This window comes from Aspergillus fischeri, genomic scaffold (genome assembly GCF_000149645.3).
Source record: "Aspergillus fischeri NRRL 181 1099437636266 genomic scaffold, whole genome shotgun sequence".
Taxonomy (NCBI): Eukaryota; Fungi; Ascomycota; class Eurotiomycetes; order Eurotiales; family Aspergillaceae; genus Aspergillus; species Aspergillus fischeri.
Window position 1 is genome coordinate 1,473,802 of NW_001509760.1, and position 18,103 is coordinate 1,491,904.

The 18,103-nt window shown below is 46.4% G+C and overlaps 6 protein-coding genes across 6 annotated transcripts in view, besides 6 other annotated features; 2 read left to right on the top strand and 4 right to left on the bottom strand.

Annotated features, from left to right (window-relative positions):
* Positions 1-1,368: part of a mobile genetic element that runs on past the window's edge.
* Positions 1,369-1,638: 270 nt separating this feature from the next.
* Positions 1,639-1,670: a microsatellite.
* Positions 1,671-4,398: 2,728 nt separating this feature from the next.
* Positions 4,399-4,707, bottom strand: NFIA_051990 (mating alpha-pheromone PpgA; the record flags this gene model as incomplete). Its single annotated transcript, XM_001257750.1, has 1 exon — positions 4,399-4,707. The coding sequence occupies one exon, from the start codon at positions 4,705-4,707 to the stop codon at positions 4,399-4,401; it is 309 nt and encodes a 102-aa protein (XP_001257751.1).
* Positions 4,708-5,896: 1,189 nt separating this feature from the next.
* Positions 5,897-7,463, top strand: NFIA_052000 (isocitrate dehydrogenase (NAD(+)) IDH1; the record flags this gene model as incomplete). Its single annotated transcript, XM_001257751.1, has 5 exons — positions 5,897-5,929; positions 6,120-6,180; positions 6,252-6,326; positions 6,411-7,314; positions 7,376-7,463. 5 exons carry the CDS (start codon positions 5,897-5,899, stop codon positions 7,461-7,463), a joined length of 1,161 nt encoding a protein of 386 aa, XP_001257752.1.
* A 686-nt stretch (positions 7,464-8,149) lies between these two features.
* NFIA_052010 (18S rRNA methyltransferase BUD23) lies at positions 8,150-8,887 on the bottom strand (the record flags this gene model as incomplete). The annotated part of the gene is made up of 1 exon (XM_001257752.1): positions 8,150-8,887. The coding sequence occupies one exon, from the start codon at positions 8,885-8,887 to the stop codon at positions 8,150-8,152; it is 738 nt and encodes a 245-aa protein (XP_001257753.1).
* A 428-nt stretch (positions 8,888-9,315) lies between these two features.
* Positions 9,316-9,349: a microsatellite.
* Positions 9,320-9,348: a microsatellite.
* A 13-nt stretch (positions 9,350-9,362) lies between the features above and the next one.
* Positions 9,363-9,390: a microsatellite.
* A 345-nt stretch (positions 9,391-9,735) lies between these two features.
* On the top strand, positions 9,736-10,560 carry NFIA_052020 (uncharacterized protein; the record flags this gene model as incomplete). The annotated part of the gene is made up of 2 exons (XM_001257753.1): positions 9,736-9,805; positions 9,923-10,560. 2 exons carry the CDS (start codon positions 9,736-9,738, stop codon positions 10,558-10,560), a joined length of 708 nt encoding a protein of 235 aa, XP_001257754.1.
* A 437-nt stretch (positions 10,561-10,997) lies between these two features.
* Positions 10,998-11,029: a microsatellite.
* Positions 11,030-11,209: 180 nt separating this feature from the next.
* On the bottom strand, positions 11,210-15,752 carry NFIA_052030 (GTPase-activating protein BEM3; the record flags this gene model as incomplete). Its single annotated transcript, XM_001257754.1, has 2 exons — positions 11,210-11,898; positions 11,972-15,752. 2 exons carry the CDS (start codon positions 15,750-15,752, stop codon positions 11,210-11,212), a joined length of 4,470 nt encoding a protein of 1,489 aa, XP_001257755.1.
* A 1,186-nt stretch (positions 15,753-16,938) lies between these two features.
* NFIA_052040 (uncharacterized protein) overlaps positions 16,939-18,103 on the bottom strand; it is a gene marked incomplete at both ends in the record, with an annotated part of 1,300 nt that continues 135 nt past the window's right edge. Inside the window, 6 exons of the mRNA XM_001257755.1 lie at positions 16,939-17,042; positions 17,112-17,233; positions 17,314-17,512; positions 17,561-17,776; positions 17,831-17,918; positions 18,095-18,103. The exon at positions 18,095-18,103 is cut by the window's right edge and continues 135 nt beyond it. Of these exons, the coding sequence (XP_001257756.1) occupies positions 16,939-17,042; positions 17,112-17,233; positions 17,314-17,512; positions 17,561-17,776; positions 17,831-17,918; positions 18,095-18,103 (738 nt within the window). The remainder of the gene's footprint in view (positions 17,043-17,111; positions 17,234-17,313; positions 17,513-17,560; positions 17,777-17,830; positions 17,919-18,094) is intronic.

The window sequence follows — 18,103 nt, forward strand, 5'->3', positions numbered from 1 at the left end:
GTTCAATCAAAATGAGAAGCTGCTGGCATATTTGGTGTACCTAAAGCTACGCTTCGCAGTCAGCTGAGAGGAATCAAACCATGATCAGAGACACGCGCTAATAGCTATAAACTAACTGCTATTAAAGAAGAAACTCTTGTCAAGTGACTTCTAGATGCAGATAAACAAGGTTTTTCAATTCAGCCAGAGTTTCTGCATGAAATGACACAGATTTTACTTCATGAATGTTCCTAAGATTCCACCGCAGTCCTTGGAGTCAACTGGGCCTATTCCTTTATTAAATGCTGTCCTGAGCTATGTATAAGATATAATTAAAGGATTACGTACCAGCGAGCAAAGCAGGAGGATCTAAAGGTTATATAGTGTTGGTTTGAAACTGTACATAAAGCTATTCAGGAACATGGCATCCATGAGGATGATATCTAGAATTTTGATAAAACTAGCTTTGTAATGGGACTTTATACAATATCTAAGGTTATCACTGCAGTGGATCGCAGTGAAAGACCCTGTATAGTTATTTAAGGGAATTATAAATGGGTTATAATCATTGAATGTGTGAGCTCAAAGGGGGTTTCTATACCACTAGTTGTTATCTTGAAGGGGAAAGAGCAACAGGCTATCTGGTATTAAGAACTAGTAGTTCCTCAAAGCTGGTTAATTACAAAGAGTGATAACAGCTGGATAACTAATATAATAGGCCTTCGCTGGCTTCAGGAGGTGTTTGAACCACACTCTAGGCGGAATCTAACTAATATAAAGAGATTACTTATTCTTGATGGCCATTCTAGCCACCAGACTGCAGAATTTGATGCTTTCTGCAAGGAAAATGCCATTATCTGCCTCTGCATGCCACCTTATACCTCTCACCTTCTGTAACCACTGGATGTGGGTGTTTTTGGCCCGCTAAAATATGCCTATGGGAAATTAGTCAAAGGAATGATGGTTACTGGAAATAACTATATTAATAAGGAAGACTTTCTACATCTATATCTATCTGCGTGTGAGAAGGTCTTTAATCAAAAGAATATATATAGTGGCTTTGCAGGCGCTGGTCTTAAACCTTTTAATTAAGACTGGGTGCTTAAGAAAATTACCTTTCAACTTTGTATACCTACACCACCACTGCCTGTTGAAGGCTCAATCTCTTCTGCATTTCAAACACCGCAGAATCCTCAGCAGCTAGATCACAAGATCTGTAGCCTGCAAAGAAGTCTTTAGAAAAGGAAGCTTTCCAGCAGTCTAGTATCATATATCCAACATCTTGAAAAGGCAGCATAAATAGCAATAAATATGAACCTTCTTCTGAAACACAAAATTAAGGTTCTACAGGCTGAAAACAAGCAGAAAATGAAAAAGAAGGCAAAGAGGCATGCTAATCTCAGTGATGAAACTCTTTTATCTGTATAAGAAGGTCAAAATCACGTTCAGCAGCTTGATATACTGTGAAATAAGCAGGTTTCTGAGTCTGCACCTATGCCTCGCTAGCGAGCTCCACCACACTGTAGTGGCTGTTGGTCTATTAGATATATAATAAGAAGTTGCCCTATTAAATAGCTATTTATTTCATATTCCAGATAGTTTAATTTATTGGTGTTGATAGTTGAAGAGCTTTAAAAAACGTAGTGGGAGCAGCGAAAGTGCGTAGCTCGGCCGTATGCGTAGCTCGGCCGTGGATTACATTAGTTACTACATAACTTTGCAAGCACTATCTTAATAATGCTCATGGCACTGCAAGCCTTATGACAGACGGAAATAGTTCCCAAGCAGTAGAGAGGTATTAATGTTTTACCACCTTTTCCTTTGATAAAACTCATGACTTATGAGAGGTGGGTGTCCTCTGTCATATATGGCCAAAGTTCACCACAAATCTCTAGTATTAGCTTGTGAGGCTGTTCACTGCGCATGAAGCAGAAGATGCCCTGCTTTTGTTGATTGTACACTGTACAAGCCCCCGCTTTAAGTAAACTCATCTTGTTACGTGCCCAACCTGTTGCTTCGAGTCCCAATTTCTTGGGCATCCCACGAATTATTTGGATTTCTTATCGCCTTCGAAAGTCCTTCAATTTTTCTCCTTCTTGGTCCCAACCGTTCTCTTTCCAATTTCCTAATCTCTGCTTGGTGGTAGAGTCATCAGCTCGATTCCAGTCTCTGTCTGCCACGCTCTGTAGACATATTCATTATATACTACGCATATCCCGCCCTCACCCCTGCTTGACGTCCCATAATCGCTAGACGGTATTGTCGATTGATCTTTTCTCTGCCTACACGTCGGCCAGCACTCCCGAAATGTCCTCCTCAATTCTGCATACGTGTGCCTTTTGCGGAAAAATCACAGACGTGTCTACCGCGCTACCAGCATTCATTATGGACCCTTGTTGTGCAGAGGTGGGGATCTTTCCTTGCCCATCCTCAGTCTGAGCTCCTGACTAGTGACGGATTCAGTGTGGCCTATCGGCGTCTGAGAGTAATATTGCAATGCAGAATGACCTTGCGACGCTCTTTGCAAAGCAGATGAGCGTGGGGTCTAAACCACCAACGGACAAAAAAGTCCTCCGTCCGATCATTTATAGTATCACACAGCACTACCATCATTCCTCGCATGTGGCGCGCCATCCAGCAACAGACCCCATGGACTTAAGCTGATGCATTTGATCGGCGGGAGGGGCTTCATTGCTCAATATAGCTGAATTGTGATGGAAGAGACGCTTACATCTCCGACCCCTTAGTCTAGGATCCACATTTTGTGTTGATTTTCCGTCTATTTATAGGGAGGTATTGTTTCATTAGGTCTATTGAGCGGTGACCTTGGGATGCACCTAGGTGGCGCAACCCTCTCGAAGCCAATATGATAATCAAGCATGGGGGCCTTATCTAGGTACACTATCATGGCTTCGAACGACCACAAGAGATAGCCCATGTACGTTCCGGTAAAGTCGCAGCAGAGTAATTCCATGAATTCATACATAGTAAGAGTTTGGAGATATGACTTAGTGAATTATCTTTGAGCGTATCACCCTGCCCTTGTTCATCTGGCATTGTCAGCACGGACTTTTGCTCTATCACTCGGACTTTGTCCTTTTGAAACTATCTGGGAGAGCTGATCTTGTTAGTATAATTGCAAGGACTGGCCTGTGGCAGTGGTGGACTCCCATCTGCGAGCCCCTTCCTCTGTTTTGATGATGGTGGGGTTGCTCAACCACATCAGGGTTATCTGTGGATATACCAAGATTATCAGATCTAATATTGGTGAAATATCCAAATCAGAGTCATAACGTATCCCCATGGAGAGCTTGATCACCAAGGTAGTAGGTATTATTCCTGTACCTCTCATAGTGGCAGCCTATCTGGCAGCGTACATTTATGCAGTCCTGCACTGCTGGTTATGAATACCTTTATAGGGATAGGAATAATAGGTCCAACTGAAGCAATCTGCCTGGGTTATCCTGCTTCGTGTATTTTCAGGTAATCTCGGGAGTCAGAATTCCAGAGGCTATAATAATGAGACTCGCTTCTGTTTATCTAAATTCTTATGCTACCGCACCTATGCACTGATGAGGATTTGTATTGTATCTAGGAATATAGTGATTTATAAGAATAGTTACGCTCTCCTCCACGTTAGGCACTAGTGAAAGTCAAAGAAGACCATGATTGGTCCAAAGTGGATTAATGTGCACTGTTACTGTGATGCCCTAGCACTTAAGGAATTAGATTACTCAACGAAAGACTACAGTCTTGTTCTCCAGGGCTTTATGATACGGCTTCTTACAAACATCACACCTCATCCGCGTCATTTTACCACAGGCCAAACAAGTACACATAAGTTAATGTGAGGCAAATCTTGCAGCAGCTTGGAAGGTGATGATATATGCCAGCTCAACCATTGTAAGAAGAAAGAATGACAGGTTAGTTGTCCGGCCAGGGTGCCATGGAACACAAGGCCGTTCTGCCTTATATATGTCCAGCCCCTATGTCAAAACACAATATTAACACGAATACTTGGAAGCAAAACCCCTGCTCGTCCATCAGCGTTGGGACACTTCATATTCCCCTTCGAATGGGGCCGCCACGTATTAAGACGACCCTGCCTCGGTCCCACACCCCAAACTTCATCAGCCAAGCGAATAATCGTAGTCATGGTTGAAGAGAACGTCGGCAGTACATGGCGCGCCAAAATCAGACCTGTGACATCTCGCCTCAGTAAAGATTCATAACCAGCCCGAGATACTCCGGGGTACGACGTATCTCAAAACGACTGCAACAGAAGTAAAGAGCATACAGCTTCAGAGAAGAAAGAAGGGGTTCGGTAAAGGCGAAAATAAAAGCAAAAAGAGAATCAAACTGGTCGAAAGAAAAAAATTCTCATTGGTGGAAGACCGCAAGGGGAAATACCAACTCTGCCTATTCCTTCTCAAAAGCAGCCATGGCTTCAGCAAAGGCATCGGCAGAGCGCTTCACCTCTTCAGCTGCCTCGGCGGCTCTCTTCGCCTTGGCGCAACCCTGACCGGGAAGATGGCACCACGGAGTCTGCGGGAAGGCTTCCGCAACAGCCTCAGCGACGGCACTGGCTGAACGTCTGACCTCATCCGAGGCATCAGCAGCGCGCTTAAGCATGTAGCAACCCTGACCAGGAAGATGGCACCACGGCGTAATGTCTGCCTGGACAGCAGTGGCAGCGAAGGTAGCAAGAACGAGCGAGAGGAGTCTCATTTTCGATTATCAAATGAAGTGGAGATATGGAAAGAAAGTGTCACTGTAGGTTGCAAAGTAAAGCCTGGCTCTGAAATTGAATTGACGGCTTTGGTATCAACCAAGAGATCGATTCGAGGCAGGTCTCATGCGCTTTAAGTAGGCACATGGTACAGAGACCTTGCCAAATGCAACGCATGAGATGCATTCCCAAGTCTTGAGTGGTTCTATTCAACATCTGATGAGAAAGCTTTGAAGCAGAGGAATGAATAAGAAGTGTGCATCCCGTGAATAGATCTCAAGCAACAGCAATCGCAAAAGCACCTCCTCAGTGAGAGGTAGCCTTTGTGTTATTGATCCATAGTTTTAAAGTAGCATTGAAGTTGACCAGGATCCACCCAGGCCAATTATTCACCTAGAGAATCTGTTATCATGATGGATGAAAATGCGAATAGCAGGTGATCAAGGCACTTATGCGCATTCAATAGTGTCTATTGACACTATTGACAGACATTTCTAACCAAAAAGGGCCATCAATAAAGTTAAGCTCCTCAATAAACTTTTGCATCATCTCTTTCTTTCAGCGGTATTTGAGAGAGGTCTCGAGGCTGATTGGTAGATTGCCAGAACAGAAAATATACTCGCAATGGACTGCAACAGATGTGATTAAGGAACAGAGGAATATTCGCCTTGGGTACAGGGAGGTACAATAATCTCTCCAGCCAGCAGGCAAAGCAAAAGAACTTTTGGTTATGATGTATCTCTGTACGGAGTACTCCGTGCTTAGCAATTATACTAATGAACTGTTAGAGTGTCTGGCGATACCTTGCAGACTATAGTAATTATCACCAGCAGTTATTCTTTCCACTTCTTCTTTATCCACTGTTAATCAATATTCAGCGCATAGTTACCTACTTCTATGGTGAGGACTGATGATATTATGACGCGGAGAGGGGGAAAGATAAGATCGGGCCGTGTTCTGAGCAGCAAATAATACATAGAAAGGACGGGAGGACGGAATACACACCTTACTTGGTGGATGCCGAGATGATCCGCCGTTTTTTCCGGCGCCTCCTTCCTCGTGGCCGTGCACCTCGTTTTCCAACTCCATCTGTCTTTTTGCCTGCGCGTTTTCTTGCTCACCAGGGACCAATTCTTTTCATCTCCTCTCTTCCTGTCCATTTTCCTTTCTTGTCCATTGCCTGCCAAAATGTTCTCCTTGCGGACGGCGCAGCCCGCGCAGGTTAGTAAGACCCTACATCAGATAGATTGTGTGACTCGTGGTCGGGCTTTTTCTCAATTCTTGTCCATTTTCCCCTTCTCTATCTGGCTACTTCTCTCCGCCCTGCAGCAGCATTGCAGCAACTTTTTCATTCCCCGTGCCTCGACGTCGAGTTCCTGTGTATCAAAGCTAATTTCTTTCTGTTCTGCAGGCTTTCCTACGCCGCGCAGCTGGTGCAGGCTCTCTAGTCCACTCCTCGATCCCAGCAAGATGTACGTACCTTCAATACTTTTGCAGCAGGACTAGCTGTTTTCCTATGACATTGATTGACTTGGGTCTTCAGCTTTTGCTAGCGTGCAGTCCGACATCTTCAAGCCCACGAAGTATGGCGGCAAGTACACCGTTACTCTCATTCCAGGTACCTATAGCTCACCCCAAGCCTTGCCCCGAATGTCAGTGGTCGGTATCGCTGACATGAGAATTTTTCCTCTGTGATGCAAAGGTGATGGTATCGGTGCGGAAGTTGCCGAGTCAGTCAAGACCATCTTCAAGGCCGACAACGTTCCTATTGAATGGGAGCAGGTAGATGTTAGCGGTGTTGATACAGGCAACAAGCATTCGGAGGAGCTCTTCAAGGAATCCATTGCCTCTCTTAGACGCAACAAGCTCGGTCTTAAGGGTATCCTGTTCACCCCTGTTGAGCGCTCGGGTCACCAGTCATTCAACGTTGCTCTCCGTCAAGAACTCGATATCTTCGCTTCGATCGTTTTGATCAAGAATATTCCCGGTTACAAGACACGGCATGAGAACGTTGACCTCTGCATTATCCGTGAGAATACCGAGGGAGAGTACTCTGGTCTCGAGCACCAGTCAGTACAGGGTGTGGTCGAGTCGCTGAAGATCATCACCCGTGCCAAGTCAGAGCGCATCGCTAAATTCGCGTTCGGATTTGCTCTCGCCAACAACAGAAAGAAGGTCACCTGCATCCATAAGGCAAACATCATGAAACTCGCCGATGGCTTGTTTCGCAGTACTTTCCACAAGGTCGCCGAGATGTACCCTACTCTGGAAGTTAACGACATGATTGTCGACAATGCATCCATGCAGGCCGTTTCTCGGCCCCAGCAATTCGACGTGATGGTCATGCCTAACTTGTACGGAGGCATTCTATCCAACGTTGGCGCTGCCCTTGTCGGTGGACCTGGTGTGGTTCCTGGCTGCAACATGGGACGTGACGTTGCGGTCTTCGAGCCCGGCTGCCGTCACGTTGGCCTCGATATCAAGGGCAAAGACCAGGCTAATCCCAGTGCTATGATCCTTTCTGGATCCATGCTTCTTCGCCACCTTGGCTTGGACGACCACGCAAACAGAATCTCCAAGGCGGTGTATGATGTGATTGGTGAAGGGTGAGTTTATTGCTATCGTCTTTTTCGACACTCCAGTTTCGGCTAATTCTCACATCTTCAGTAAAACGAGAACTCGCGACATGGGTGGACAAGCCACCACTCACGAGTTCACCAGGGCCGTCTTGGACAAGATGGAGGCTGCTCTGTAATTACTCCCGATACCACTCATCTCCTTTCTGCAATTCTCATGATGACGACAAAAAGAATGGTCTGTTGTCGTGTTTTCTGAAGGCCTTGCTAGCTGCTCAGACCTATGCTTATACTTTGTAACACTTGCAACCGCATACAATGCAATAAGACGTCTACTGTATATTCGATAAACATGACTGTGGGATAGGGAGTAAGTGTTAGATGCGTTGCTATGAATTAAGGTGCTTGAAAGTTTGCTTTTGTCCAAATCAAGGGTATCATCAATCGGCAGTAATCCATGAGCCTATCTTTGCTCCACGAGCTTCCACACAGCATAAGACGTCCTATCCCAGGCTTGACACAGCAACGGAAATCTCTTAGAGGATGGTCCGCTGCCCATTCCGAACCAATAGGACCCTGTGAGGAGCGGCTCTAATGTGAAGGCATCCCTTCGAGACCGACCCATCTGTTAAACATTTTGTAATCTTCATGAGAGCAGGAAGGCCTTTCCTCGGGATGTCAAACGAACAACATATCGGATGACTGCTCAATCCAGTTCACCGCACAAACAAGCGCTCCGCCAAGTAGTCTCTAGCAAGGAATCTGTTGACCACTGCGTTGCGTTGATTTAGCTGTACTCCTCGCAATGGACGAGTGACCCGGAGCTGTGTAAATTGTGGCACACGGCCGGACAGAGCATCTCAAGTTAAAACGCAGGACGCCTCTTTCTTCCGGTGTATTTGGAATTTGCTTTCACGATTTTCCCTTTCTTCGCCATTTGCTCCTTTTTTCGCAAAATCCATGCTTTATCTCCTTTCCTGGATGGCTGGACCTTGCTGCGCTCCGCGGCTTTTCTCCTGGCATCCAAGATGTCAACATCGTTCATGCCTTGGACAACGCCAGTAATATCGCCATGCAGTCCACCACCTCCGACGGTCAGCACGAGATATAGTTTGCCATTCTTTGTGCCAGGGTCATCTTCTAAGATACCAGCTCCGAAGCCAGCTCTTACGGCAGCGCCGCTAATCATGGCCCGTTGCGCATCATTCTTTGGATAGAATTGGCAGACAGCACGTCCCCCTCGGCGAAGACTGGAGTACAATCCCTCAAAAAATCTACGAAGACGGCCCTCGGGGCTGACATCGCTTGTCTCCGCATTGCACAACCACTGGATAGCACTGATACTGATAGCCGCGTCGAAGGTGCCAGGCCGAAATGGCACGCCCTGTCCAATATCAGCCAGGAGCAAGTCACCCTCCACATCTCGTTGCAGTGCCACATCAAGCATGCTTGGTGAAATGTCCATCCCGACCCAGGTATGAGGTCCACCCTCCTGAGGAGGAACTTGGGAAAGGATCTCGCCAGAAAGTCCGGAACCGCACCCCACATCGAGGATGAGCGATGGAGAACGAAGGTCAAGGAGCTCCAGCGCTCGATGGGTCATGTCTGCTTGAATGTTACGAATACGGGATGAAGTCGTGTATTTTCGTGATTCATTGTCATCGTAGAAAAGATCGGGAGGCCTTTGCGTAGGGGATTCGAAAACTCATGTCAGCACCAAGCTTAAGGGAAACAACAGCAAGAGTAAATGCTTTCGCATTGAGATAACCCACAGAACATCCTCAGGACGTGACATGGCTGGTAAGGTGAAATGAATCGCAGATCCACCAAAGATACGTATCGGAAAACGCCAAAGAGAAAGCTCTACTGCTTCTTGTGGCTCAGCAGGGTCTCAGTTCAACAGGGTGAGTGAGAATTCTTCAATTGTAACTGTGAACCACTGTGCTGGGAAGTTTATTTGGTAACCAAGCTGCCTTCGTCCCGTTCACTCTTCGAATAATATCTCGCTATTGGGGTGAGGGGACTTTTTGGTTTCTTTTTCTTTTTTTTTTTTTTTTTTTTTTTTCCTCTCTTCTGCTTTATCCACCATTTCTTATCCACCATTTCTCCTATCTGATGACGGCACGGTGGCTGATTTGCCCGCTAGCGCCCTTAGGGCCTGAGGCATCAAATCGCAGCCGTCCGGTTGTGGATGGAGGCGTCCAGCTTTTGAGATAAGGTAGGTGCCCACTATAGACCACCGAACATATCAGACATGACTGGCCCACCATAACGCCCAGACGCTGTGTTCGATACCCTTTCACGACATGTTATAGAGGCACTGGCATTTCATACTCTCCTCTTGGGCTTTCTTGCTTCCCGTTCGACTCCCTTCTTGTCGATTCGTTTCCAATTCTATTCCAGGGACAGCTAGACGTTCTACTTTCGGCTTCATCGCCTTATTATCTTGAGATGTGGATCCTACCTCTTGTCGGCTACTTAGGGGTCATTGTAGGATTTACTTTCCTAACACTAGCTATAGGTAAGCAGCCCAACAATGAAACTCATGGTGATGGTGCTTCAGTTCGCACGACCAGCCTAAGCTCGCTTTGAGAGACTTGTAACGGTTTCCAGAACATCTGAACTAATTACGCATTAGCATCGGGTCTATACTATCTATCAGAACTTGTGGAAGAACATACAGTCTTCGCACGTCGGGTGTTGACTCGATTGATATACAGTATCATCGTCATCCAGATTCTTCTCTTCCTCTTCGATCGATTTCCCTTCTTCCTCTCCATCTTCAGTATCGGCTCACACATCGTGTACGCGAGCAATTTACGACGTTTCCCAATCGTCAAATTGTCTGATCCATTATTTATCTTATCATGTGTTCTTGTTGGCTTAAATCACTGGCTTTGGTTCCGCCATTTTTCGAAACCGCTACCCTCATCACGAGTGGGCGCCAACTGGCGTCAGCCGTACCAGGTTGATATCGAAGATATGCCAACTTTCACCGAGGTGGCTTCTTACTTTGGACTCTGCGTGTGGCTAGTTCCATTTGCCCTTTTTGTCAGTCTCAGTGCAGGGGAAAATGTCTTGCCAAGTATGGGATCCGAGTATGCGACAGGCGAGCATGTTCCTACCGGTGGACGTACTCGCATTTCTCTGTCATCAGATGGAAAAATGAAGAATAAGGGGATGGCAAAAGCCGTAGTAGACGGCGTCAGGGATTGGATTACCGAAAACGGCGAACTGATGGGCTTCTGGAGGGGTGAACGGACAAGAAGATTCTAAATGTGAACTCTACCACCACCGCTCGTAGACCAGCCATACTAGTCTGCGTTTTTGATTTGCTTGTTCCGATAGAACTCGCAAAGTGAATGATCCTATTGGAGAATAGCTGAGTTGGCGATTGAAATAGGCCATGACTTTAAACTGTGGGCAGAAGGTTATAAACAAAGCACGCTTTGATACACAGCTCGGAAGCCTCAAAATAGATACTGCTTGATATAAGCGTGCACTTGGGTCAGCCAAAGTCACAAAACGGAGTCCAAACACGTCTGTATCAGATGATTAAGGCACTGACTCTTGGGCCACGGTGCCAAGATATATTCCTTCAAACAATTAACATTAACATTGAGTGCCTCATGCAGCTCCTTCATTGTATGTATGGCTTCATGAATATCATTCCACATCCGTCCAAATCGTAATTGACATTAACCTTAGTCATGAAAGGAAAGAAAAAAAAAAAAAAAAAGAAAAACATAATGCAAGGTTATAATTGATGAGTAAAACGCACATAATATGCAACGAGACGAAGGTAAGATGGGGGGGATATAGATGCAAAGGCACCGAAGGACGAGTCAGTGCCTTGGTGGAGGAGGTATGTTGTGGCCAGATGCATGGAATCAGAATTTCACTCGATACATGATCATCTTATCATTCACCTGGATTCTCCCAAGTCAGTTTGCAAACGAAGGCTGAGTTCGGGCGTAATCGACGGACACTTACTCTGATCATTGCGCATAGCTGGAAGACCTGAGCCTTGGTGGTTGTATTCCATGAACAGCATAGAACTCTCCCTTCTCTTGGCCTTAGCAGAACGGGAATTATCAACACTGGGCATCAACATCCTATTCATAGCTGGGGAATCCGGCTGCCGGTTGTAATGTTCCACTGGGTTATGAGAGGATTGCTCATAACTTGGCTGAATTGAAATAAACCCTGTCTCATGGCGTGTATCATCGGCCACTTCTGTCGGCCTGCGAAAGGTTGTTTGGTTATAAGCAGGCGTGGGCAAATCGGAGAACATCTGATGGCGTGGAGAGCGAATGTCTTCCGGGAGCGCCGGACGATCAACTTTAAGCTCGACTGGTTCTGACTGGCCTTCTGGCATCTTATCAAATATGCTCTCGAAGTCTGTGAGGAACATGGAGAAAACAGGGGCTGGAATGTTGAGCGTTGGTGCGAAGACAATGCCGACATTTCTGATTGTCATTTTGTTCACATCGGAGTTGTTGACAATGATGATCAAAAACTGAACTAGTGCCCGTAACAGGGCCAGATTTGGTCGTGGGAGCCTGTGGATAAGTGAATTAAACGCCAGGATTTTCTTCTGTCGCTCATCCAATTCTAAATAGGATTTAATCAGTATAGTGCCTCAAGAGCGAAGTGGAGAGAAAAAAGGGAAGGAAACTGCACGCACCGAGCACACGTAGAAAATCCAGATGTAGTTCACGTGTAAGAACAGTTGTTGGGAGCTCCCGTAAATATTGTTTGAAAAGACTGGCCACAGCATGAACATCGTAGTACTCATCACCAGCAAGGAAGTCGACATCTCCTTCAGTATTGAAGCGTTCCTTCAACGCTTTGACGACCACATTGGAACCGCTTAATCGAAATATACCTTCCTCTGTTGCTGCTCCCTTCGCTTTGAGATACTCAATGCAGCGATAGACAACAGCTGGTAAATCGACGTCAACACCTTGCGGAGCGCAGTGCTGCACAGCCTCTGCCAACGGTATTCCAAATACAGGCCTAACGAGGTCTTTTCTTTCTGTAGAAGGATTCACGACAGCTTGAGCTGACGAAGGTTCTTGACTCGCCTGTAGCTGCGAGGCAAGATCATACGATGACCTTGTGCGGAAACCCCAGATGCTGCGCTTCTTCTCCTTGGTGCTAGTGACGATTTTATTGCCCCAGGCCCCTGCATCCTGGATCACTGTACCGTTGGTAGGTCCAGATATCACTTTAGATGAGAGCTGAACATGATCCGAAGCCGGGTTTGTGTCCGAAGATTCCATTGCTGCCTCTAATGGGAACATAGGGGATCTCGGTGGTTGTTTTTCGGATGGAGGACCCAGAAGAGGCGGTTCAGCAGGAACAGCATCATCGTAACTGAATCCTTGCACAGTATCGGTCAGGTCCACCTCCGCGTTGTTCATTCCCTTGCCGCTCTTTTTGCTCCCACCTGCGAAAAGTTTAGGTTTTGAGGTTGACTGGGAGACATGTCTTGCTTGGATTGAAACTTGACTCTGCGGCGACGCGTTCTCTGTGCCCTCATTATCCGATTGTCCATCAACATATGCCAGGAGTGCTTCGACCCAAGCATCCCTTTCTTCATCGCTCTCAGCGCAGAGCACGTGCCTCACGAGCGCTGACGAGTCTTTTCTTTTCGGTTCCAATATGAGAAAAGCGTGTCGGTATTGGTTTTCAGAGTCATCTTCGGCCCCGGACAAAGGGTTGTTTGGGTTATTTGCGGGCTGAGATTGCTTGCCGATCTGAGCATTGAAAATCTTGATAGTTCCGAGGTGAGGACCGCCTGGCGATTCAAAATACTTCAACTCAGGCCCATAGAGTATGAAGTATCGTGCTTTCCAGCCGCCAAAATTCTTGCCCCTTTTTGTCAAATAGCCTTCCTTTTGGGGTTTTCCATCTTGACCTGGCAAGGCTTCCGATGCCGCTTTACAGTTGCTCTTCAGCAAACTTGACTCGTCATCTCGCGGCTCGATTGCATCCAAAGTAAGAAATTGACAGATCGCTAATGCCGCTCTCTCGTCTACGGGTGTATCAAGCAGAGCTTCGAAGTAGGAATTCAAGGCTGCACGTCTCGCGTCGATTTTTGCAGGGGAATGACCGCTGAAAATCGATCTATCTGGCAGTTTCATCCACAAAGCAGACGATTGTCTTACCTGTTGATCCAGCTGCGGGAGGGCCGCAACGACCTTCTCTACGCGCCAAAGTTCCAGATTCTCTGACCGCGAAAAAACACCCAGGGTGAATACTGGCTCTTCTTCGGAAGGCTTTGGTGCCATATAGCTGTTTCTAGAAGGCCTAAGTCGCGACGAAGAGACTTTCACTCGTATCAAAGGAAGGGCGTTCGGAGGCAAAAGAAGACCGGGGTAATCCTCCGACATCAAACCTTGATATATCTCGGCGGCAGGAGAGCAAGGTGACCGAGGATTGTCCTTTCTCGAGCCATGGTTGATTGTGGGAATATGCCTGTGAGCATCAATATGCGAAGGACTAGTATCAGTAGGCATAGAAGCTCCGGGAGCAAAGGGATTTGGATGATTAGTAGAGCGCGGGGACAGGGCCAAGCCTGCGAGGCTATTCTCTGAAGACATCGGCAGATGTGCCAGGGAGTTCGGCACTTCCCTGGGCATCCGGGGCAAGGGAGAGCCTATTGGGCGGTCTTCTGGTCTTGGGCTGAGAGGCAGTCCCGGACTTTTTGGGACTGCGAATGCGGGTTGATCGTTCAAAGATGGCGCGTGAATTTTCCGAGGGCTTTGAACAGAAGTCAGAGAATCCTGACGTTCAATCGGAGAGGACGACGAAATGGGTTGCCAAGGGTCCTTAGATATCCCGACTGTCAGTCCACCGGTAAAGGCATTGCCTGAAAGATGACCGGGATCGTATGTTTGTGGTGCCTCTTCTCCAGTAGCCTTAAGAGCGCCCATTTCCCTGTCAAGGGCTGCTTCCCGTTCTCGATCGTCATCATCCCTCGTTTTCCGCCTACCACGCTCGACCGGCAATTCGTCGACCTCAAGAATATCTTCGTAATCGGATTCGGAATCATAACTGCCCGAGTTCTCCATAGCCGCACGCTGTGTTTGTCCGAGCTTCAAGGGGGCAGGAGGAGGCTTGCGGGAAGGATGAGGAAGTCTCTGTTGTCTATCCTCCGATGGGAGGGTCTCGTTCAGAGCTGAGCTAGAACTGGCCAAGGAAGTTGGGCTCGCTGCTGACATTTCCTTCCGCGTGTAAGCGAGCGATTGCGAATTTAATTGCTGATCGAGCTCCTCTGTTTGTCCGGGTCGCGAAAGTTCGTTGTCAGACTCAGTGGTCAATGTTGTATTCAGGCGCGGAGAGTCTGCTCTGGCAGGAGACAGACGATCTGTTTTCGCAATCGGGGCGAGACCGAGGCTGTCGCAGAAATCCTGCATGCCCGCATTCGTGCTCTTCGCCTCTGATGATTCGCCCTGGACCTGTTCTTGCTTTGATATATCACGACTGACACTGATGACCGAAGTATCGGCACCTCGAGACTGAACGATGTGATCGTTACTAGATGGCACCGGAGGTATGGAATTCTGTAGCTCTTTGGCCCTTTTCTTATATCGCTCCTTCTCTTTCAAGGCACGCTCAAGATCTTTATTCAGGCCAAGAATCAAAGTCCGCTGCTTGTCCACCAGTCTCCAGAGTTGCGCATTCTGAGACGCTGCATGATGCTTCTCCTTCAGAAGGTGTATGATAACAGCCTCGGTTGATCCTGCGGTTGCTATAAGGTGATCGATATCAGCTTGGCTGACCGCGCTGGCATCGAACGACGACTTGTGGGGTTGAGACGCTGACGACAGAGAGGAGATTGCAGAATCAATTGACGAAGTGCGGGGCATAATACGATGCCCCGGTGTTCGGTCCCCAGACATTGATTGCAAGGAGTCCAGTAGTGATACTGGGGAGGATGTTGGTGACTGCACCGAGTCGCCTGTATCCGATAATTTGCGTGCTCCGATGTCGTTTTCTATCGCAGTCATACCTCTACCATGCTGTTTCAGGTCACCACGCACCCTATCGCCTGCCGACGATGTGGTCGACTTCTGGCCAAAACCGGATGGTTTTGAGGGAGATGGAGCATGGGCTATCCGGCTGGTCGAAGAATGGTTGGGCGGCGGAGCTGTTTTGGCGGATGATCGAGGAGATACAGGACTCTGTAACAAGCTGGAATTGTCTTGACGGTCTTCTCGACAACGGTGACTTGTATTCAAGGGGGAAGGCGTTGGTTTGCTGGGGCCAGTAACAGCAACAACCCCAGAACGTAAGGGCTGGGCGTCGGCTCGCGCAAGTAAGTAGTCACGGGGAATAAGACTTCCTGTCAACGGGGAACGTGGGAATCCTGCATCCCTCGCTTGTTGTGGAACAGAGTACGCTGCAGATGGCTGGTTGAGACTGGGATTGTTGTCGCTGCCGTGCCGAAGCTGCGACATGGCGAGCTCGTTAAGGAGTCGAAGCTCAAGTCAGCATGAGGAGGGTGAGGAGCCGGGCAAATAATGATTCGACACCAAGGGAAACCGGTCGGCACAGAATTAGGGGTTGGCGCCAGGGGTCGCACTTGAGCACAAATAATGAATGGCTATTGATCAAGCTCAGTTAACTAGTATCCATTGTGTAAGCTTGTAGTATTTATTGTGTTGCTAGTGTTGAAATATCTCAGGGTGGCATCACTAAGATGAAATGTAGTACATGATAAAGACATGGTCTTTCCCAAAAGGAGAAAATAGCACAGTGTCTATCCATTGAGAAGTATTTTAGTCTGGCAAATAAAGTCAGATGTAGAGCAAGGATGATATTAGTCTATTATTATTATGGCGTGTTTTTAATCATTGTTACCCTATGAATGATTTATAGCATGGTCTGGAAGGGAGCCACATTACTCTATATGTTGCTACTTGCTAATACGGACAAGGAGGACGATGTCTCTCGTATTTTACTATCTAAGGTCATTATTACACCACAACGCTAGGTGACGGTAAATTGGGCGCTGAAAATGGTTACTTCTGATGCCACTTTAAGCGTCCATTTTACGAAGAATCTTAGTCACCACAATGCACGTGATCAACACGGCTCACTTTAGTGAGTACACAGGTCACCTGGACGCGTCCCGTTGCCAAGGTGGACTGTAACTAACCATGTATCAAAGTAACAGCATACCTTACCCATACCACGCCTGTTTTTATTACGAACCAAAATTTCCTTTCATACTCCATACACTTATAATATACCCGCAATCGATTTTAAACCAGTTCTTAACCAGTTTATATTATACAAGAACAAGACATACAACAGCAAGGGCTATAAGCAGTTATAGAGTAGTTAAGAAGCAATTCCTATATCTCACTTGTCATTTGCCGGAGTCTTTCCCGTCTTTCCATAAGTTCTAACTCCTTCTCTTCATTCTTTAGCTGCATATCCCGGACTTCTTCCTCACCTTTTTTAATTTCGATTTCTACCTTTTTAAGCTCATTCTCTTCTCTTTTGAGCCGAAGTTCAATCTCCCTTATTTCGAGAGCTTGCCGTTGTTGCTCAAAAGATAGCGCATTCCTTGACGCAACACGATGCAGGCTTTGGGAAGAAGAAACAGATCTAAGTAGTCAGTAATCAGTTATAAAGCGATTATGAGTGCACATACTGGCGAGACTGTGATTGAGATCGTTGAGGAACTTCTAACTGAGGTGAAGATAAGCGTGTTGAGGATGAGCAGCGGCGTTTTCGAGATTCTGCTCGGTTTATAAGTGGTTAGTAACTACTTATATATAATCAGGGAATGTACATATAGAGATATATACCTTCACGAGACATATGCCTCAAGTAATTGGTCTCCATATTAGCTGTGCGATATGAATGGTGAATACCGAAATCAATACGATTAATGTATTGACTGATATCCTGCTTATCAAGTTTCGCAGAACTATAAGGTGGTTAGGACTCGTTTTGGATCAACTGGTTTTTAATTGCTTGTTAACCAGTTAAAAGACAGTAAGCACTTACTTTTGGATTGCTCCAGTCAGTGTCAGGCGTTTCCCTGCGGCATTTGCTTTATGGTGAGATTGTTCAGCAGAATTAGTATTATTTCGAATAGAATCATAAATGAAAGCTGGAATGTTAGAGCAATTTTTATTTAGCCCAGCTTTAATGATCGGTTGCTTTTTGTGATCAGCCCAGGCCTTGACTTTTGAGTCTTCATGTTCTAACAACTAGTTAGAAAGTATTTTAAAACCAGTTATCAACCACTTACCAGCTAGAAGATTGCATAGTTGGTCATAGTCCTCTTCAGACCTGCAATCAATTAAATTAGCCATACGGCTCCAAACTCCTGTACCTCGAGCAACACTCCCAACAGCTTCAGTAATTGTCCGGAAAAAGTGAACTCGGCAGAATACAATAATCCCTTTGAGTTGCCATAGTATTGGACGATGTTGAGGGTCGATCTCTTGAAGGTACTGTCCAAGACCTTAACTAGTTAGTTATGAAGTACTTCTCAAGCAGTTAATGAATAATCACCTACCAGTATATTGTTTTGAATCCATATCAACAACAATCCCATAGATCCCAGAGGAATGAAGAGAATGGAATTCAACAGACTGACTAGTTACCTTCTGAATTAGAGTAAAGGCTCTTTTAAATAGAAGGTAATAACCTTCTGTCGTTTCTTGGTTGGTAAAAACTCGAAGGAGTGAGATAACTAGGATCAGTTACAAACCAGTTAGTGAGTACTTAATAAATATTTTATAACTACCTGTAAAGTACATGGGAAATTATGAAGACTTACTCTTCCCCA